The sequence below is a fragment of the Panthera leo genome, chromosome F3 (assembly GCF_018350215.1).
Source record: "Panthera leo isolate Ple1 chromosome F3, P.leo_Ple1_pat1.1, whole genome shotgun sequence".
NCBI classification, from domain to species: Eukaryota; Metazoa; Chordata; class Mammalia; order Carnivora; family Felidae; genus Panthera; species Panthera leo.
In genome coordinates, this window is record NC_056696.1 from 67,957,501 (window position 1) to 67,979,971 (window position 22,471).

The window sequence follows — 22,471 nt, forward strand, 5'->3', positions numbered from 1 at the left end:
GTGTGTGCGTGCTCTCTCTCTCTCTCTCTCTCTCTCTCTTTAAATAAATAAAAACTAAAAGAAACTTTTTTTTAACGTGTTAGGGGAGGGGTGCCAGCTGGCTCAGGCGGTGGAGCTGTGACTCTTGATCTCAGGGGGTCATGAGTTCAAGCCCCATATCAAGGGCTCGATTACTTAAAAATGAAATCTGAAAAAAAAATCTGGGATTCATAGTTTTTCAAAATTCTTCTGGGGCATGTGGGAGCAAAAAATGTGAAGACATGTGGTGTTTCACATTTGGCTTCTGGAATCAGGCCACAATTCAGAGTCTGCCTCCACCAATTACTGTCTGTCTGACCTTGGGCAAGCTGACACATCCCAAGGCTTCAGATTCTGTATTGTAAAATAGAAGTTAATATGAATATTAAATAAAATAATGTATGTAAAATACTAAGGAGAGTACCTAACACATAGTAATCACTTCATAAGAGATAATTTCTGAATTGACATTGTTTTTTACAATAAAATACTCTCGATAAGAATCTGCTACTTACTACACAGCTATTACCTCTGGGTCCTTGTTCAGTATATTACCACACTTTTTCTTGCTGAGCTCAGAAAACACTTCGGAATTCCTCCTGGCGCTCCTGTTGGTTGTCACTGCCAGCCGTTCAGACTTCTGCCAGATCTCGGGATCTGGAGAGAATATAGGCCTTCTGTACAAAATGGACTTAAATAGCAGACCTTGGGGGCACCCAGGTGGCTCAGTCGGTTAGACGTCCGACTCTTCGTTTTGGCTCGGGTCGTGATCTCACAGTTCATGGGTTCAAGCCCCACGTTGGGCTCTGCGCTGACAGTGCAGAGCCTGCTTCGGATTCTGTGTCCCCCTCTGTCTCTGCCTCTCCTCTCCCTCCCACGCTCTTCCCCTCTCTCTTTTCCCCCCTCTCTTTTCCCCCTCTCTCTGCCCCTCCGCTGCTTATGCACACAAGCTCTCTCTCAAAATGTATAAACTTTAAAAAAAAAAGGGGGGGGGGGGGACACCGGGGTGGCTCAGTCAGTTAAGCGTCCGACTTCAGCTCAGGTCACAATCTCACACTCCATGAGTTCGAGCCCCGCATCGGGCTCTGTGCTGACAGCTCAGAGCTGGAGCCTGCTTCGGATTCTGTGTGTCCCTCTCACTGACCCTCCCCCACACTTGCTCGTTCTCTCTCTCTCTCTCAAAAATACATAAACATTTTTTTTTAATTAAAAAAAATAAAATAGCAGACCTGAGACTTGTATTCTGAGAAAGGCCTGCTTGCAAGGTTGGGCATTGGCTGGCATCTGGGAACTTGAATATCTAACGTTTTCCTGTCAATACAAAACTTTCCTGCACGCGAATGTCTTCGTGTGCCCGCTGTGTATTCACTGTATGGTTTCTGCTGAACACCTGCTTTCATTTGAAGACTCTAGAATCTGGTACATTCTAGACAGAGAGTAGCTGTATGATCAGCCACCAATCAAAACCTTGAGCACTGAGTTTGTAATGAGCATCCTTGATAAACATTTCACACGTTGTGTTCTTCCCATATATTGGCAAAGATTGTGTCCTGTGTGACCCCACTGGGGGGAGAACTTGGGTAAACTTGGGCCTTGTTTCTCCCCCCATTTTGCCGGTGCATTTTCTCCCTTTACTGATTTTGCTTTGTATCCTTTGCTGTAATGAAGTACAGCAGGAACGTGACCACGCGCTGGTCCTGTGAGTCAGCAGACCCGAAGGTGGTCTCGGGGGCCTGGACAACCCGTGCAGGCCAGCCCTCTCGTGGCCAGATGGTCTTGAACAAGTCACATACTCTTCATTTTACCGTCTTCACGTATGTAGCGACTACCTTCAACCTGACCTGTGAGGACAGAGTGATGCTTACTTTGTATTTAGCACAGGGAATATAAATTTAAGGGTATAATCCACGTTTTGACAAATAAGTATTTGTCATGAAAAGTAAAATTTTATTTGAAATGTACTTCTGTAATGAAACAATCCTGATTTCCTTAAACATTTAAAAAAACTGATTTGTTTATTTTAATGTTTGTTTATTTTTGACACATCAAGCATGGGGGGGGGGGGGGGGGACAGACAGAGAGGGTGACACAGAATCCGAAGCAAGCTCCAGGCTCTGAGCTGTCAGTGCAGAGCTCAACGTGGGGCTCAAACCCATGAACCATGAGATGATGACCTGAGCCAAAGTCAGATGCTTAACTGACTGAGCCACCCCATCGCTTAATGGTGAAATATTCAGTGTTTCCTCCTAAAACTGGAAAGAAGGTAAAAATGTCCACCCTCACTACACTATTGCACATTCTTCTGGATGTTCTAGCCCGTGCAGTAAGGCGGGAAGATGACAGAAGTCATGAAGACCAGGAAGGAAGAAGTAAAACTATTCCTGCTTACAGACCACATAATCGTAAAGTCCAAAGAGCTGCACAAGAAAGCTACTGCAACTGTTGAGCAAGGTTACTGAAAACAAAGTCGTTATATAAAAATCAGTTGTATTCCTATAAAACTAAACAGGCTCTCACCATACCATCCGACATTTCCACTTTGTTATATTTACCCAGAGGAATTGAACATTAATGTCTACACGGTAACCTGCACACAGATATTTTATAACCATCTTGTTCATAACTGCCCAACCTTGGAAGCAACTGAGATGTCCTTCAGCAGGCGAACGGATAAACTGGTCCAGCCAGACAGTAAAATGTTATCAGCACTGAAAGGAAATGAGCTATCAAGCCTTGAAAAGACCTTGAGGAACCTTAGAATCATTATGACAAGTGAAACAAGCCAATCTGAAAAGGCTAACATTCTGTAGGATTCCAAGTATATGACACTGTGGAAAAGGCAACACTGTGGAGGCATTAGTGGTATTGGGTCGGGCAGGAGGGATGAATCAGCAGAGCACAGAGATTTTTGGGTCAGTGGAGCCATTCTGCATGATTCAGTAATGGTGGATAGCTGTCATTACACAGTTTTCCAAAGCCATGGAAGGTACAGTGATGATGATGTGTCCGTACCGGCCCATCAGCTGTTAAGCAGTGCACGGTTCTAGTGAAGAGTGTTGGTGACACTTAGGGCCGGTGTGTGCATTGGACATCTCTGTGCCTTCTGCTCAGTACTGCTTTGAACCTAAAACTCTAAAAAACAAAGTATTTTTTTTAAAAAGCATGTGTAGGGGCGCCTGGGTGGGCCGGTCGGCCAAGAGTCCGACTTCAGCGCCGGTCATGATCTCACGGTTCGTGAGTTCGAGCCCCATGTCGGGCTCTGTGCCGACGGCTCGGAGCCTGGAGCCCGCTTCGGATTCTGTGTCTCCCTCTCTCTCTGCCCCTCCCCCACTCATGCTCTGTCTGTCTGTCTCTCTCTCAAAAATGAATAAACATTAAAAAAAAATGGTTTTTAAACCATGTGTAGTAGTGTAATGAATCCACAGTAATCAGAGGGGCACCCAGCTGGCTCAGTTGCAACTCTTGACCTCTGGGTCACGAGTTCAAGCCCCATGTTGGGTGCACGAATTGCTAAAAAAAAATTAAATAAAAATTTAACACAATAATTAGAAATAAATTTATCTAGTAGGCAAGAACTGTATACTGAAAATTAAACATTTATTGGAGAAATTAAAGAAGACCTAAGTAAATGGAGAAAATGCCACAGTTAGAGATGGGGAGCCTCCGTTGTTATTACTTCAGTGCAATGTAGATTATACTATCAGTAGGCTTTTCTGTAAAAATTGATAAGCCGATTTTCTTCAGTGTTTATTTAGAGAGAGTGTGCAAGCAGGGCAGGGGCAGAGAGAGACAGAATCCCACGCGGTGTGCTCACTGTCAGCACAGAGCCCAGTGTGAGGCCCGAACTCACAAACCATGAGATCTGAAATCAAGAGTCAACATGCTTAACCAACTGAACCACCCAGGCACCACCCCCCCCCCCCCCCCCCGTAAGCTGATTGTCTAAACATTATGTGGAGATACAAAGAACATGCAAAGTGATCTTTTTGTTGTTGTTTATGTTTGGGGGGGGGGGGGGGGTTACAGAAGATCCGAAGCAGGCTCTGCACTGAATGCAGCAAGTCTGATGCAGGGCTCAAACTCATCAACTGCGAGATCATGACCTGAGCCGAAGTCAGACGCTCAACCGACGAAGCCACCCAGGCACCCCTGTTAAGTGTCAACTCTTGATTTCACCTCCAGTAAACAATCTCATGGTTTGTGAGATTGAGCCCCAAGTGGGGCTCCCTTTTGCAACACAGAACCTGCTTGAAATTCTCTCTCCCTCTTTGTCTCTGCCCCTCCCCTGCTTGCAAGCGTACATGACCGACCTCTCTCTCTCTCTCTCTTTCTCGTTCTCTCTTGCTCTCAAAATAAATAAAGTTTTAAAAAGCATGAGTTGCCATAAAACAGTTTAGACTTAAAACTGGCATTAGAGGCGCACCTGCCCGGCTCAGTTGGTGAGCATGCGACTCTTGATCTTGAGGTGGTGAGTTCGAGCCCTGTGTTGGGGGTAGAGCCGACTCAAAAGTGTTAGTAAACTTTTTAAAAAATAAATAAAATATAAAATAAACTGACGTCAAAATAGATCTCCGGAACAGAGTAGATAGCCCAGAAATCGACCCACACCTTTGTGGTCATTTAATTTGGACACAGGCATCAACGCAATCCAGTGGGAAACAGTGCCCTGCAACGAATGGTGCCGGAACAGGGAAATGTGCACGTGAAGAAAATTAAACTTTGACATCAACCTCACAGCTCCTACAGACCGGATTCGGCACACATCACAGACTTCAACATAAAAGCTTAAACGTAACAGGAGGTGTAAAACTTCTAGAAGAAAGCGTAGGAACATACCTTCATGGCCTGCAGGTGACCAAACGTTTCTTGGACAGAGCCCAGTCAGCAGTGACCGCCAAGCCAAGCGCCGGTGGTTGATACGCTGACAAGATGGGAGCATGTCCGTCACAAGACACCATCTCAAAAAGAAACAGACGCAGCACAAGCTGGGAGAACATATTCGCAAACTGTATGTGTCCTGAATACGTAACTCCTACAAATGTATTTATTTAAAAAAAAAAAAAGACAACCCAACTTTAAAGTGAGGATTTCAACACTTTACCAGAGGAAACGTACACAGGCCAATAAACAGGTGAAAAATACTCAGCACCATAACTCATCAAAGAAATGCAAATTAAAACCACAATGTGTTGGCACAACCAGATTGTTTATAAACAACTGTGGCAGAGTAAAATGGTACAACTTATTTTTAAAATATGGCCGCTTTTGTAAAACTAGACTTAAACGTACATACACAATACATATGTGTGTAAGAGTGTGCATAGTAGCTTCATCCATGATGCCGTGAGCTGGAGACAGCCCAGGACCCCAGCAATAGGGCGGATTAACAAACTGTGTGTTCATATGGTGGACTATTGGCCAGCAACTAAAACGGGGAGAAAGTCCACTGCCAGGGTGCTGCCTCCCTGGGCCTCAGCTGTGCCCCGTGCCCCACGCTGGGCTCCATAGTTGCCAGGCTCTGCGCCCACCCTGCCACTCCTGCACCCGGGCCCTTGGCGCTGGTCTGAGCGCACATGGACCTCCTGCTCCCCCGAGGGCCTTCCCGCTGTGGCACCACTGAACACCCACGGACGCAAAGCTTGCTTGAGTTCCTGAATGATGTGAATAAGGAGGAAAAGAAGATCTAGAAGCATAGGTCCCTCCCCAAGATGTCTGGGGCCTGGGAGCTGGAAGTGGATGGGATAGAAACCAAATTAGTGTGGAAAGTTTCCGGAGGAAAGATGACTGTGACTTTCAACATGAACAACAGCATCCCAGCAACGTGTGATGGGGGAAGAGCCCTCCCAAGGGCAGAAGGTGGAAGAACAGGAGCCTGAACTGACGTCCATTCCCAGTTTTGTGGTGGAAGGTAAGAATGGTGGCAAGAAGGGCCTGGTACTGGACTGTCCCTACCCAGAAGATGAGGTGGGCAAGAAGAGGAGGACGGCAGTGACATTTGGCCATCAGAGAGGTGAGCGGACAACATCAGTCCGTTGTCGAGTCTGAGTGAAAGGACACAAGTTACAAGCTCACCACCGACTCCCTGGCCTGGACCGTTATGACACCAGCTGGATCTTCTGGCCAACCGGGGTTTGGGGGGAGGGCAGTTGGACAACACTTTTGCAGGTGAGCACAGCCCTCGAGCACCAGGAATACGTTACTTTCCTCAAAGATCTGAAAGGTTTTGTCAAGAGCCAGTAGAGCAAACAAGACAAGATGTTGAACATCTCAAGTTTATGGCAGGCTCTGGCCAGGGAACAAGCCTACTCTTAAACCAGACACACACACACTTTGAGATGGTTTTCATCTGAGCACCGTGGAAAATAAAGCAGATACAAAGTAGTTGCATTGCCCTCTTTTTTACTGTTAATCTCTTTCTTTCTGTAAACTCTGTTGCTCCTCGATTTTTGTATAATGTAATGACGAACAGTACAATTGGCTTATGTCCTCCAGAAAGAGGTGGAGAGAAGAAGGCGCGGACCAACTAGGGACCTTAGGACTGAGGAAGTTCATGGTGATGAGTTCCCTGAGTCTTCTTTCTACCTCCTGTATCCCAAACTTGAAGCTGAGAAAGCTAGCGACCTGGAAACGCCATCGGGCAGAAACAAAGCAAGCAAAAAGACGCCTGCTTTCCGTAGCCAAAAGAAAGGGAAAGGGGCAACCTAGCAAGACAGAAAACTTTTAGGCAATATCCTCCAGACCCTAGTCAAATGGCACAGAACAAAAAACCGTTCCGCTGCCCACACTCTCACCAGCAGGTGCCAAGTGGGGAGCCTCAACTTCCATGCCCGCCTGGGAGTACGAAGGCATCCCTCCCTGGCCCGTGACCTGTGCGATGTCAGAGGAAGGCTAATACGAGTCAGGACTTTTACCATCACTAGTAGTGACATGGCCACTCCCACCATGGTGTTGGGGGATGCTGCGTGGGAAGCTAGAACTCCCACCATCCCCTAGCAGTGACCAGGAGCAACACTCAGGTTCCAGGAGCAGGTGTGGAAAAACCCAGCCAAAATAGAAGGTTTTTGTAAGATCCAGAACCTGGTAACTTAATACAGAAAATATCTAGGTTTAAACTGAAATTCCTATGTCAGGGACCCCTGGGTGGCTCATTCGGTTAAGTGTCCAACTCTTGATTTAGGCTCAGGGTGTGATCTCGTGGTTGTGGGATCGAGCCCCACATCAGGGCTCTGCACAGTACCTGCTTGGAATTCTCTCTATCTGAGGTTTAATAAATAAGCTTTAAAAAGAAAAAAATTAAAAAAATAAGCCAAGAGGAAAAAAATCATATGTCATACTGAGAACCAGGGAGATGTTAAACTGAAAAATTTTTTTAACTTTTTAGAATGTTTATGTATTTATTTTGAGAGAGAACAAGCGGGGGTGGGGGGGGTGGGGGGAGAATCCCAAGCAGGCTCCACGCTGCCAGTACAGAGCCCAACACAGGGCTCAGTCTCACAAACCATGAGATCATTACTTGAGCCGATATCAAGAGCTAGACTCTTAACTGACTGAGCCACCCACTTTGACTGAATTTTAAAAAACGGTCAAGGGGCAGCTGGGTTGCTGGGGCAGCTGGGTTGCTGAGTCAGCTAAGCATCTGACTTCGGCTCAGGTCATGATATCACAGCTCATGGGTTCAAGCCCCACCTTGAGCTCTGTGCTGACAGCTCAGAGCCTGGAGCCTGCTTTGGATTCTGTGTCTCCCTCTCTGTGTCCCTCCCCCACTCGCACACACTCTCCCTCTCTCTCTTTCTTCCTCCCTCACTCTCTCTGTCTCGAAAATAAACATCAAAAGTTTTTTCAAGGCGGTCAATATATGCCAACACCAATATGTTAGAATTACCTGACAAAAATTTTAAAGCAGTTAGATTGAAAAAAAAAAAAAAAAAGGCACTTCAACAAGCAATTATGAATATGCTTGAAACATGAAAAGAAGTTGAAGCCTCAGCAACGAAATCGAAGACCTAAAGAAAAACCAAATAGGAATTTTAGAATTGAAAGACGCAGTAACTGAAACAAAAGCTTAGGGGTGTGCTCGGCAGCAAGGTGAGGAAGACCGAAGAATCGTGGGCCAGGTGATGGAAGATGTCTGACCTGAACAAAGGAGGAAGTAGACACCAAAAAAAAAAAAAAAAAAAAAAAACCACAGAGGCTACGGGATCATGACAAAAGCGAAATTGGTATTCTCGGTGTGCCGGATGGAGAGAAGACGGGCGGACAAGAAAATACACTTGCATGAACGGTGGCTAAAGGTTTCCCAGATTTGGCGGGAGACACAAAACTACTGGTTGAGGAAGAGGGTCACACCCAACAGGACCCCATTCAGGAGATCCCTGCTGAGACAGGGTCGTCCCATTTCAGCCCACTCACTGAACACAGAGCAGCTTTACATCCGCGTGAGAGAAGTGGGTCCCCACCGACCTACGGAGGTGAGACAGCTCGGACGGCAGTGGTTGCTCGTGCGAATCCGTGCAGGTGGCACTACAGTGCAAGCGCTGAGAGAGAGACCGTCTACCCAGATGCCACACCCAGCAAAAGTAGCCCTGCGGGGATTGAGTGGGAGTCAGAGCACTCCCAGACTGAAAGAGTGTGTTGCCAATCGACTCACCCTGTGTGTAAAGAAAGGAAGTCCTCTAAACAGAAAAGAAACAGGGGCACCTGGAGGGGCTCAGTTGGTTAGGCATCCGGCTCTTGATTTCGGCTCGGGTCATGATGTCACGGTTCATGGGTTCGAGCCCTGCGTCGGGCTCCGCGCTGATGGTCAGAGCCTACTTGGGATTCTCTCTCTCCCTTTCTCTCTGCCCCTCACCTGCTTGTGCTCTCCCTCTCTCAAAGTAAATAAACATGTTTTTAAAAAAAGAAAAGAAATAAAGAAGGGACCTCGGAACCTCAGGAGGGCAGAAAGAACAGTAAGTAAACTTACGGGCTTTCCTTCTCCTTTGAGTCTTCTGTGTAACTTTTTAATAACAAATGAGGCAAAAAAATTGACGCTGCTGTATTTTTAACAACTTGTTGAGGCATAATTCATATATCCTCCAATTCACCCATTTAAAGCATACAGTGGTTTTTGATACATTATCTTTCTTGTAGTAAATTACACGTAACTTAGGATTTGCATTTTGCATTTCCACTTTTCATTGTAAGGTTCGGTGACGTAAAGTACATTCATACTGCCGCGCAGCCGTCACCCCAACGCTCTCCAGAACTTTTTCGTCATCCCAAATGGAAACTCTGTGCCAATTAAATAATCATTGCCCGTTCCCTCAGCTCCTGGCAACCACCGCGGTTCTTCTCACTGCTATGAATTTGACTGTTTTAGGATCCTCGTACGGTGGGGCCTTCCAGCGTTTGTCCTTTTGTGCCTACCGTAGTTCACGTAGCGTGACGGCCGCACGGTTCTTCTGTGTTCTGGCGTGTAGGAGACTTTCCTTCCTTTTTAAGGCTGAATAACACTCCTCTGTGTGGGTGCACACACTCCGTGCCCTGTTTTCGCATTCATCCGCCGACGGACATCTCTGTTGTTTCCACCTTTTTGCAGTTGTGAATAATGCTGCTGTGAACATTGGTTTACAATTCTCTGTTGAGGACCCTGCTTTCAATTCTTTTGTATATATGCCCAGAAGTGGACTTGCTGGATCCTTTGGTAAGTCTGTATTTAATGTTTTGGGAAGCGCCGCACTATTTTCCACAGTGGCTGCACCATTTTTATATCCCCACCAGCAATTCTTGAGAGTTCAGTTTCCCCACATCCTCAATAACACTTGTCATTTTCTGTTATTTTTCATAATAACCATCCTAATGAGCGTGAAGTGGTAATCTCATATGGTTTTGATCTGCATTTCCCCTCTAGTGATGTTGAGCGTCTCTTCGTGTCCGTTTTGGCCATTTGTATGTCTTCTTTAGTGAAATGTGTATTCAAGTCCTTGTCCGCTTTTGAGTTGAGTCATTTGTTCCTTGTTTTTGAGCTTTAGGAGTTCTGTATATATCTGGATATGAATTATCAGATACATGATAAATAGAATATCTTTATGACATGGACACAGAAGACCACAAAATGTATAAACACCACTGGAAAAGATCGATAAACTTAATGACATTAACAACCATATACAAGAGAACAGCTCTAGTAATCAGGGTTGAATATGATTGTTTATGATAACTATGTTAAAATTACAGACTTTTTTTTTTTTTTTAATTACATCAGGGGAAAGGGGCAGAGAGAGAGAGAAAGAGAGAGAGAAAATCCTGAGCGCAGCACGGAGCCCAACGCGGGGCTCGATCCCATGACCCTGGGATCATGGCCTGAGCTGAAATCAAGAGTCGGACACTCAACCGACTGAGCCACCCAGCACCCCAGAATTACAGAGTTTTAAGTAAGGGTTAGAATGAGGCAAACGGACACCTGGCCGACTCAGTTGGTGGAGCACGCAACTCTTGATCTCAGGGTTGTGAGTTCGAGCCTCACGTTGGGTGTAGAGATTACTTAAATAGAAATAGAAAGAATGAGGCAAATGGCTTAGTTTGGTGGAAAGGATTCAATTTTAGGTGGGAGAAATGACACATGAGAATGTGAAAGCAAGAGGAAGCTGGTTGTGTTTAAGAAATTGTGCTGGTACAGCCATTATGGAAAACAGTATGGAGGATCCTTGAAAAACTAAAAATAGAACAATCAAATGATCCAGCAATTCCATTTATGGATATATATCCAAAGGAAGTGAAAACACTAACTCAAAAAAATATCTGCTGTGCCCTCCCTGCCATGTTCATAGCAGCATTATCTACAATAGCCAAGACATGGAAACAACCTAAGAGTCTGAGGGATGAGTGGATAAAGCAGAGGAAGCATATACATACAATAGAATATTACTCAGCTATGTTAAAAATAAAAGGAAAGAAAACAAAAGGAAGGAAGGAAGGAAAGAAAAGAGAAAAAGAAAATCCTGCCATTTGTGACAACACGGATGGACCCTGAGGGTATCATGCGAAATGAAATAAGTCAGACAGAGAAAGACAAATACGGTGTAACCTCGCCTGTACCTGCACTCTTTGGGATCTACGAAACCAAAACAAACTCCTAGAAAAGGAGATCAGAGGCACCTGGCTGGCTCAGTCAGGGGAGCAAGCAACTCTTGATCTCTGGCTTGTAGATTCAAGCCCCACGTTGGGTCTGGAGATTACTTAAAAATAAAGAATAATAACAACGCAAAATCTGTTCAAGAAAAAAAGAAAAGAAAGTGGATCAGATTTGTGGTTACCAGAAGCAAAGGGAGGTGGGGAGGGTATTAGGAGAAAGGTGGTCAAAAGGCGTAAACTCCAGTTACAAGACAAGTGAGTATCGAGGATCTACTGTACAGACTGATGACTGTGGTTAACACTACTGTTTGCTGGATCGGAAGACTTAAGAGAGTAAATCCTAAGAGTTGTCCTCACAAGGAAAAAAAAAAAATTGTTGTCTTTTTCTGCTTCCTCTTTATCGTATCTATAAGAAATGCCTCGTGGACACTAAACTTCTAATGGTCATCACTTCGCAGTATATGAAAGCGAGTCCACTGTGCTGTACATCTTTAACACGTACAGTGATGCCTGTCAATTTTATCTCAATAAAACCAGGGGAAATTAATTAGAATGCCAGGCAGGAAGAAAGAAAGAAGAAACTGCTTAGGAAGAGTAGAATTCAAGAAGCAGTGGGGATGATGGGGATTAAGGGAGCACTTGTGATGAGCACCGGGTTATTAAGATGAAAACTTACTAAAAAAAACCATACACACTGTGGGGACGGGTGGTGCCGCCTGACAGCTGGTGCAGTCCCTCGGTGTTTGTTCCTCAGAAGACACCTCTGCGTCCGTCCGTTCCAAAAATACTTGTTCAGCGCTGCCTGTCGTTTGATCAGGCAGTTTCCTACCTGCTTGGGATACACCCGTAAGCAACACAGGTGAAGATCCTTGCCTCTGGGGCTGGCAGTTTTCCACTGGGGGGGATCACACTATCCCTATGTTTCTGGGTCTCACTTCTTTTTCGTCAGGCTGACAAAACGAAAAACTTGAATTCTAGTGTTTTCTTTCGTGAAATTTAAACAGTTTCCTGTAAATATCTTTGATCCTTATTTATAATCTCCTAAATGGCCCACACCCCACTGATAATACTATGCCTTTCAGTGACCCACTACAGCAGAAGGCGCATGCGAGTGGGGAGGGCAGAGAGAGAGAGAGAAAATCCCAAGCGGGCTCCACACTCAGCACAGAGCTCCACGTGGGGCTCGATGCCACGACCCCAGCATCGTGACCTGAACTGAAATCAAGAGTCAGACACTCAACCGACTGAGCCACCCAGGGGCCCCTGCTACAGTTTTCTTGGGAGAGAATACCAGAGCCATTTACACAGGATAACAGAGGAAATGAATAATTCTTATCTGTTTGTAAAGTGATGTTAGAATTCCGTACTCAGGTTATATATAAGCAAACAGCTTTATCTCAGGCCCGCCGTTTTACTTAAAAAATGCCAAGTTTTCGTCATAGTTTAAGATCTCTTCTTGAAAAGGAAGTTCTCTTTCTCCTGTCTGTTGAGTAGCCCCCTCTCCTTTGAGCTCCTCGCCTGCCGGCTGCCTCATTAACAACTAGGCTTTGCAGTGATGTTCTCAGTCCTCCATTCCTCTTCGTGTTAGGATTGATGTTATGAAAGGAAATCATCGTGACTTCCCCCGTTAGATTTCAAGGTCAGCACAGACTTTAGAGCTTTTGTAACAAGTCTCCTCTTTAAAATGACTTTGTTGCACAAATTCCGTTTTCTTTCAAAGAGAAAAGGATCTCTTTGCTCCTTCCCTAGCGAGCAGTGGCAGTACTTAAGATCTCAAGGCTTTAGCACACAATAAGAAAAATCCACAAAAGATGTGATTTCATCTAATTTTCACATGGCTATAAAGTGATTTTTCCCCCAGTTTTAAAATGCGGGTTAGCTACAGAATCACTGTTGTAAATGAGATTTTCCTGATTAGCTTCCGCTGAGGTATCATCTCTAGCAGAATTTGGTTAAGGAAACCGTTCAGGTAGGTCTCACTTCTTAGAAGTGAATCACCCGGCGGTGGTTTCAGAGATGTTGGAGGACAGAAGAGTGTGCCATCATTTCTTCCTCCGGCTCTCAGGGTGGGGACTGAGGGGAGGGACACAGATCGGGCCAGGAAAGGCACCGGGATTCATCCGAACGAACTGAGAGGTCACTGGCCTCGTCCCACAACACATCCCAGCCAGCAAGTGGACAGTTGCTCCCAGGAGCTGCACAGAAAGGCAGAAGGGGGGAGGGGTAAGGAAAAGGGCAGCTCACCCCATGTTCCTCAGGGGGATCTGGAAAATGGTCTGTGTAGCAGATTTTGTCACTGGTGCTGACCCGTTAAGACTGTATTTCTGGAGAAGATGTAAACAGCTGTTAGGTTAGAGAGCAAGCCCTGGTGTGGTGACTTGGCTTAACCCAAGTGACTCCATTTGGGACCTGTCGTCTCTCTCTCTCTCTCTCTCTCTCTCTCTCTCTCTCTCTCTCTCTCTCTTTAATGTTTTTTATTTATTTTTGAGAGCATGTGAAGGGGGCGGGGGGGGGGGGGGTTGGGAGCACAGAGACTGAGATAGAGGATCCAAAGCAGGCCTTGCACTGACAGCACAAAGCCCAACACGGGGCTCGAACCCACGAACCAAGAGATTGTGACCTGAGCCGAAGTCGGACGCTCAACCGAGCCACCCAGGCACCCCTCTTTTTTAATACATCTATGGAAATTCATTGCGAGCAAAAGTCAAGATGTTGGACTGTGGGAAAATTATGTCTTTGAGGTTGGATGAAGTGGATGTGGGGGATATGGATGCTTTCTTAGCGAAAAAGTATTCTTTTAAAAAATGCATAACTTACTGGATTCTCCTTCACTCTTGGACACACCCTTCAGAAAACATACCAGATACTGCTGGCAAAGAAAGGAGTTAATCCTTCACATTAAGGGGTTTGTACTATTTCTGGGGACCGATTTTGACTTTTTAAAAATTATATTTGTATTGTTATTAAGAAACAGTACAGGGGCGCCTGGGTGGCTCAGTCAGTTAAGCATCCAGCTTCAGCTCAGGTCATGATCTCACAGTTTGTGGGTTCGAGCCCCGCGTCGGGCTCTGTGCTGACAGCTTGGAACCTGGAGCCTGCTTCGGATTCTGTGTCTGTCTGTCTCTCTCTCTGTCTCTCTGCCCCTCCCACGCTCATGCTCTGTCTCTGTCTCTCTCAAAAATAAATGAACGTTAAAAAATTTTTTTCTTAAACAAAAGAAAAAGAAAAAATCTGGTACGTAGCTAAAATCTGGGTTAGTTGTGTGACCTTGGAAAAGTGACTTCGTCTCTCTGATTCTCAGGTTTTTTTGTTCGTTTTTGTTTTTTTAATCAGTAAATGGAGACATTGTGGAGTTGTGTGTAGGGTGAAGATGTGAGGTAGTTTGTGTAGAATCCTGGTCTGGGACCTGGTGCACAGTCGATACTCAATAAATGTTAGGCAAAAGTAAAAGTTCTGTTGTTAAGTAATTTCAAGAAGCAATTATTAAGCACCCGTTGTGGTCGCACAGCCCCGCGTCCAGCTCTGTGCTGACAGCTCCGAGCCTGGAGCCTGCTTCGGATTCTGTGTGTGTGTGTCTCCCTCTCTCTCTGCCCTCCCCTGCTCACACTCTGTGTCTCTCTGTCTCTCAATAATAAATAAATGTTTAAAAAAATATATTTTTTTAACGTACCAAAGTTTCCCCTCTTGATAGACCTTTAAGTTGTTTCCACTTTTCACTGCAGACTTTGTAGTTAGGTATTCAGCTTCACTTCCCTATCAGCAAGTGGACTCCAGCTGTAACCCCAAAATTATTGTTCCGTTAACTCCACACATCTGATCTCCCAGGATACGCCTGTGATCCGTGCTGCTGTATCCTCAGATCTGTCCGATAAACTCATTGCACATTACATGTTGACGTAAATAACATTTTTATGAGAAATAACTTTCCCAAAGAAAAATTTAATGAGAAAAGTGACTTATTTCACATTTTTGCAAATCTCTTTGATGTCTGATTTAATGTAAGACATCTGGATTTTCTAATCTTTTTTGCATTCAATCTATTAGGATGTTACTGTGGTTCAAATACATGAAGAAATCTGTTCTCATGCAGATAAGAATATTTTAATAATTTCAGATAATTCTTCTTTGACACTGTAGCAAAAATATAAACGTAATTGTTCCTTAAAGGTGAATTATAATGTGGAGTATGAATACTGATGAACTTCTTGTATTCTGGTACATTAAAGTGATTGCTCTCTCTTGGTATTTAAATGCATTTTTTACCTGGGTGGCTCAGTCGGTTAAGCGTCCGGCTCAGGTCACCATCTTGCAGTTTCGTGAGTTGGAGCCCCACGTCGGGCCCTGTGCTGGCTGCGCAGAGCCTGCTTGGGATTCTCCGCTTCCCTCTCTCTCTCTGCCCCTCCCCCACTTGTGCTGCCTCTGCCGTTCTCAGGATAAATAAGTAAACTTGAAAAAAAAAAATTTTTTTTTTTTTTCATAAAAATAAATGGGTTTGTTACCCGTGTGTGACTTTATTGCTTCACGCGTTGGCCAGTAAAACAGTTCTGATTCACTGAATTGTATTGTTCTTCCATTCTCTGTGTGTATCCAAAACCATTCGCATTTGTTAATCTTGCCACTTACTTCACGAGGAGAATTTTGTTGCAGTTCTAAAGACTCGCGTGATAGTCGCCACGAGTTTTCCAAAACACCAATGTCCACGCTCAAATTTTATCGCTGAAAACAGACCCTTTCAGCTGTTTCTGAAGTAACCGGCTCACTTCGCTCATTTTCAGTTCCCGAGTCCGAACAGCCACAGCTTGTCAGTCATCTGTCCAAGGACAGGTGGTGCCGCGCGGAAGAGGCTAGCCCCGCTCGCCATTGTGTCTGCGCAAGTGTGTTTCCCGGACACAGCCGTCGAGGATGCGCACTTCTGTTGTGCCGTGCGGGACATTACCATTTCTGACTTGCGGGTCAACATTCCGCAGAATTTTCGTGACTTCATCGAAAGCGCTCACGATGTTTAATGTTTTTATGCTGCCGGCCTGGCTCATTTCCAGTCGTCTCGTTCTCCTAGTCCAGTTCTGTGCCACTTGCCTGAATTCCTGCTAAGATGCCAGCACTTGTACCCACCATCACTTCCCCCGTTAGCACGAATGGCCGCATGGCGAGCCGGCACGTGCCTCCGTAGGACTGGGAGGGCAGTAGACTCGCAGTACTTCGTGGCGTGAAGGCAGTCTTTCCCCCTCGAGTCCCTCGGCATCAGCAGAGTGTCCGCGAACTGCTGGTCCGGAGACAGTGATGGGACGAGCACCCAGGTGACGGAGAAGTGCTTGTAGTTCCTGCGCAGACGAGTCACCTCAAGGACAGAAAAGTCAGAGAGCAAGGAAATAGAAGCAGCCTCTTTAAAGCAGAAAGGGGGCTTTTGACTTTTAATAGAAGGACTGTTCTGATAGAGAGCGGAAAAAATGTTAACAGATCATAAATTGGAATGTAGATACTCTTGAGTTATTTAAATTCAGGGACTCCTAGTTTAGAAAATTCTTATACTTCCCATTTTTACCGACCATCTTAGGTTATTTATAATAATGGAGAACAGACGCCAGATGCTCTAGGAAATAATTTTAATAAACGAACAGTTCTCAGTTTTCGGTTTGCTTCATAACGACCTGTGTCTTTTTTGGTATGTTGTTTCATATAGGCTACTATTAAAATTGATCTTCAGCAGATACCGCATGAAGCATGCTGGAAAAGTGTAGCTAAAATTCAAAATCTGTGATGGAAAAATCTATAAAATTAGAAATTAAATCTTTGTTTTCCTAGTCCGTGTGTATTAGACCTTGTGGCTGTTTGACCCTTTGTATGAACAGATACCGAAATTGATAGTATGTTTTTGTTTCAGGAAAGTATCTAAGGCAAAAGAGAATTGACTTCCAGCTTCCCTATGACATCCTTTGGCAGTGGAAACATAATCAGGTACAGGAGCCTATCTTACAGGTTTTGTTCTGGGGAGGGGGGCCTGCAAGTCTCTGTCTCTGCCTCCTTGTTACGCTCTCATCTTAGGACGTATGGAGAAGTGTCCCCGTGAAGGTTACGGACTAAGGAAAATGAATTTGCATCCATATTTAATGTGACCTATTTGCCTGTATTCCTACTTCAGAATAGCAGTGAGTTCCTGCTTCCCTGGGCAACCTTCTGCATTATTCTGGACTCTTATTCTGGTAGCAGAGATGGTTCTGTAAGAATCCTGTTTGATGCAGGTCCCGGGAGAATTTAGATGTACTGCCAGCGGCACTAAGAAATCTCAGGCTTTATTTTTGTTGGCTCCTTCCCATCAGTTTGGAATTTATTTTTCACATACAAAAGAGGTCTTCTACCAAAGGAAACAAGGGAAACGTTTTAACACTCGTGTACTTTTAACAGATCTTTAAATGGGGAACTAAAAGTGGGAAGGTGCTTTCTTTTCTCTCCTTTGCCCTAACTGGAAAGTTTCCCCAGTAATGTTTGTGGTGAGCTGGAGCCCCCGGCCCCATGTTGAAAGCAGCAGTGGAAAAGAGTCATGCAAATGTGATGAATAGACTCCTGAGCTTTGCCCAGATTCCACCAAAGTTTAATTTTGGAAAGCCAGAAGCAATGGACCTTCTCTACATTCTCTTCTCTGGTGACCTCTCTTCAGTCTGGGAGGATCGATACGTTAGACATTTGTGTCAGAGTTCATAACCATGAAGGAGACAATGCTCTGACTATCCCCACTGAAAAGTGATGGTGGGGCTTCTCTTACAGGTTAACACGCCCTCTCTTAGGGCATCTGGGGGGCTCAGTCGGTTAAGCGGCCGCCTCTTGGTTTCCGCTCAGGTCCAGATCTCATGGCTTGTGGGATGGAGCCCCGCGTCGGGCTCTGCGTTGACAGTGCGGAGCCCGCTTGGGGTCTTCTCCTCTCTCTCTCTCTCCCCTCCCTGCCTTGTGCTTGCTGATGCACTCTGTGCCTCTCTCTCTCTCGAAATAAATACGTAAACTTTTTTCAAGTTTATTTTCTTAATTGCAGTATGAAAGCTTTATTTCCTGCCTTCCCTCTCCCCTTTATTCACTAAATTAATTGCCTTAATTAAAATGTGAAATGTGTTTTTCTGGAATACCCACCCTGAAAAGGTCAGGGTGCTCATCTTTTTAATTCCATATATTCCCCCAGACCATCTCCACAAGCTCTGTGCAACTTTTCCTTTCTTTTCATAAAGGCGAATCAAGCCTTAAGCAATTTTTGTTTAAGTCTAAAACATGCTAAAGAAGCTTATAATTGAAAACGCATTTTCATTAAAGTGTTTACCGTTTCTTCTGTTGTTGAATCTCTTTCTCAGCTCACCCTCCTCTAGTCTAGTAAGTCACTTTTTATTTCAGGGTAAAAAGTGATCACACCAAGAAGTTCCCTCAGATACACACAACCCAGAAAATCTTATAAATATTCCCATGGGAGCAGGGCACATGGATAATTTCTTGTGTTTTTAGTGATTGATGCTGCTGCCTGGCGTTTGAAGTTAAATGCTATATCAGGATTTTTCTTTTTTTTTTTCTTCTAGCTATACAAAAAGCCAGATGTCCCGCTATATAAAAAAATCCGTTCAAGTGAGTAACTTGGGAGCTATTTTTTCTGCCATCATACCATCAATGTTCTTCTTGGCCTGGCACTTAAAAAATGATCTTATATGTTTACAAATTACTCTTTGCTGTCTTCTCTCAAGATGTCTACGTTGATGTCAAACCCCTTTCTGGTTACGAGGCCACCACCTGTAACTGTAAGAAGCCAGATGATGATACCAGGAAGGGCTGTGTGGATGACTGTCTCAATAGGTACTGTACTAAATTGATTTCTCTAAAAGCACAGGCTTCAAGACCTAGGACACTTCATTTGGAGGGAAAAGTTAAATAAGCTCTTTGAATTGCTCTCATGAAGTTGCATAAAGATACATAAAACCTACTTGACGGGCTGTCTTAATCTACTTGGGCTATTACGGCAAAATACCATTGACCTGGTGGCTTAAACAACTGAAATTTATTTCTCACAGTTCTGGAGGCTAGGAAGTCCAAGGTCAAGATGCAAGTATTTGCTGTCTGGTGAGGACCCACTTCCAGGCTTATAGACAGCCACTTTCTGCCTGTGTGCTCACGTGGCCTTTCCTTAGTGGGTGCTCAGGGAGGAGAGCTCTCTGGTCTTCCTCCTGTAAGGGCACTGATCCCATCGTGAGATTCCCACCCTCATACCCTAATATAAGCCAGTTGACCTCCCAAATGCCCTACCTCCAAATAACCATCACGCTGGGGGCCGGGGCTTCAGCTGTTCGTTTTGGGGAGACACAAACATTCAGCCCATCACATGGGCTGCGTAGAGTAACAGGGAAAGAATGAGACTTAAGAGTCTTAACCATACCCAGGTTTAAATCCTCTTATTACTTGTAAGACCTGAGGAAGGTTATTTAACCCCTCTAATAAAATTAGTACCTTCTTTATGGGGGGTTGGGAGGGTAAGGATCTTAGGAGACGATGTTCATAAAGTATTCAGCACAGTTCTAGAAACTTTCCTAGATCTCCGTACAATGTCGCCATAATGAGGGCATAAGGTAGGATGGTGGCAGTGAAAGAAGGGCGTGATGTGTTTGGAAGGAAAACTGGTCTGGTGACCCACTGGCATGCGCACAGAGACGGACATGTGTTGACTGAGTCAGTGTTGCCAATGAGCGATGGTAATCCTGTTGCCACAGAATGAAAAGTATGGGGTCTGATTAGTTTGGAGATGGAAACTATTATTTTACTTTGGGGCCATTGAGTTCTAAATGACATGGAGGTTTCAAAAGGGAAATGTCTGATAGAGACCCTGGAATGGAGATCTAATTTGTTGGTTTTAGTAACATAAGCAAATTTACAGTAAAGACGAACCAGTGATGAACTTTATTACATCGATACTTCCTGTTCTAGATAGTTTTCCTAGCCAAAGACAACTGCTTCCCCAGTGTCTAGTCAACTGTCCTATGGGCTACGGGAATCAATGTTCTAGTACCTCCTGTATCAGCGTGACATCTGAGAAACTCTGCCTTACACATCATTGTAAATTCACATCTTATATATACATACATGCATACATACGGTTTTACATAGGAGTCATGGCTGCTGGTATAGTCTGTGTTGTGCACTGATTTTTTTCCACTCACAGATGCTTTATATACACACTTTTATGTATCCGTGTGGTCCGCTCACTCACCATTTTTAGGTGCTCTGTTATCTTGTGTAGGTTGATAGCCCCTAGTTTGCCAGCCTCCTGTGGTTCATCATTCACATGACTCCCAATGTTTTGCTATTAAAAATGGCACCACAGTGAAACTGGGCACGTTCCTCTTTCTTTAATTCTTAGGGTGCTCTCTCCGAAGGAGCCTTACCTATACGGACTGTGAATGTTTGCATAATTCCTACTCTGCGCTGTCCAGTGGCTCGCATGAAACGATGAGTGGATTTGGGGTGTCACCACCAGTACCTGAATATACTCCCTTCCCCATAGTTCCATCTCCGCTTAGGGATTCACACCTAACTTTATTTTCGGTGCTTTATATTTCATTGGTTTAATATTTGGGAGTATCATGTATCTTTAAAATTGCTTAATTCGCATTCCTTTATGTGCTAACATTACTGTGTTTTTTTATATGATATTTATTATCTGTGAAATTGCTGTAATACAGCGACTATCTCATTGGCTACTTCCCTCTCTTTTTCACAGTACTCCAATGAGATAGATAATAGTTTTATATTTTATAAATGAAGGATCCTAGAGTCTGGGTAGCAGATTGCTCCATATTGTACACAACACTTGAGTGACAGAGACAGAATTTGAATCCACACATGTCTTAATCAGAATTTGTGTTCTTTCCAGTATATACTCTGCTTACTTTTAAGTCGTTAGTCTTTTAATCACATGGAATTGGAATCCAAATATTTATTACCTTTACATAATTACATTGGTTGTCTTGGGTCATTTTTGTTGGTATGGGTGTCACATTTATCCTTAACACCGTGTTGTCTTTCTTCAAAAACAAGCAAACAAACAAAAACCTCAGATACAATGCTGCCAACTTTATATCAGGAGAATATGGTTCCTACATATGCATGCATCTAATGAATGATGTGATAAATGCATACATTTAAATACAAATGTATTTATTTATTTATTCTGTATTTAATAAAAATTAAAATTTATTTATTCTGTATTTAATAAAAATTAAAATATAGTATTCAGTGGGTGCTTCCTTATATATTTAAAAGTAACCCACATAAAGATTTACTTAAATGGAGCAACCTAAAATGTCTTTCCTGTCTTTGGGTTCTAGGTTTTGTAAATATTTCAGGGGAAAGCTCAAAGGATCTGTAAGATTCAATTTTGTGTCTATGTTAGGGTTCATATATCCACAGAAAACTAGATTCGGGACTTTTTATTTTTATTTATTTTTTGATGTTTTTATTTATTTGAGAGAGAGACAGAGAGAGAGCGCGCGAGCATGAGTGGGGGAGGGGCAGAGAGAGGGAGACAGAATCCGAAGCAGGCTCCAGGCTCCGAGCTGTGAGCACAGAGCCTGACATGGGGATCGAACTCACGAGCTGTGATCGTGACCTGAGCCGAAGTCGGATGCTTAACTAACTGAGCCACCCAGGTGTTTCAGGACTATTTTTAAAAGCAAGTAATGAGTTTTTATCATCAGTTCAGGTAAACACTCAAGAACGTGTCCAACATTGTTTATAACCTCAGTAACATTTTTCCTAGTAAATATGGTAAAACCTTGGTTTGTGAGCAATCAAGAAGGCACATAAAATCAAGGAGGCATTTTCAGGAGGGATGTTTAGTAGTATTCATGCAGCGAAGAATTCATCAGAAGAAAGCATAAAGGTGATGAATTTGACAATAAGCCAGTGCCTTTCACAGGCTAAGCTGATGGTCAGACCTTGAGGACCAGCCCAGTGGGTACTCTTAACTGCTCATTTCTGTGACAACACTGTGCTGTGTTTGCTCTTTAGATGGGGGTAATGTTTATTTGAAGAAAGACTGTGACAGATTATAAAATGTTACATGCTTTTTTTTTTTTACGAGATTTGTAAGGTGTGTGTGTGTGTGTGTGTGTGTACATTATATAAAATATAATGTGATATTTCGATCTACCATTATATTCTTAATCATCCCTTGTTTTAATCCTGTTCAGTAGTCTTACTGGGATTTCAAACCCTATACCAAAACTAAATCACTTCTGTGAAAGATCTAGAAATGTAAAAGCGAAAAGCAGTGAGAAGACAGGTACACAACAACTTTGTCTACTGTGTTCAGAAATTTTGG

General features: G+C 44.0%; 1 protein-coding gene and 1 pseudogene across 7 annotated transcripts in view; both read left to right on the forward strand.

Annotated features, from left to right (window-relative positions):
• The window catches only part of ASH1L (ASH1 like histone lysine methyltransferase), a 191,952-nt gene that overhangs the window by 136,993 nt on the left and 32,488 nt on the right, over nucleotides 1-22,471 (forward strand). For 6 of the 7 annotated variants that reach the window (XR_006199097.1, XM_042926085.1, XM_042926084.1 and 3 more), the window contains 4 exons: nucleotides 9,596-9,700; nucleotides 17,012-17,085; nucleotides 18,684-18,729; nucleotides 18,846-18,954. Coding sequence is in view for 6 of the 7 variants with exons in the window: in XM_042926085.1 (XP_042782019.1) it covers nucleotides 9,596-9,700; nucleotides 17,012-17,085; nucleotides 18,684-18,729; nucleotides 18,846-18,954 (334 nt within the window). In the remaining variant the exon portion in view is untranslated. The remainder of the gene's footprint in view (nucleotides 1-9,595; nucleotides 9,701-17,011; nucleotides 17,086-18,683; nucleotides 18,730-18,845; nucleotides 18,955-22,471) is intronic. The other variant, XM_042926089.1, reaches the window with a different exon arrangement.
• LOC122212322 lies at nucleotides 4,350-7,208 on the forward strand (annotated as a pseudogene).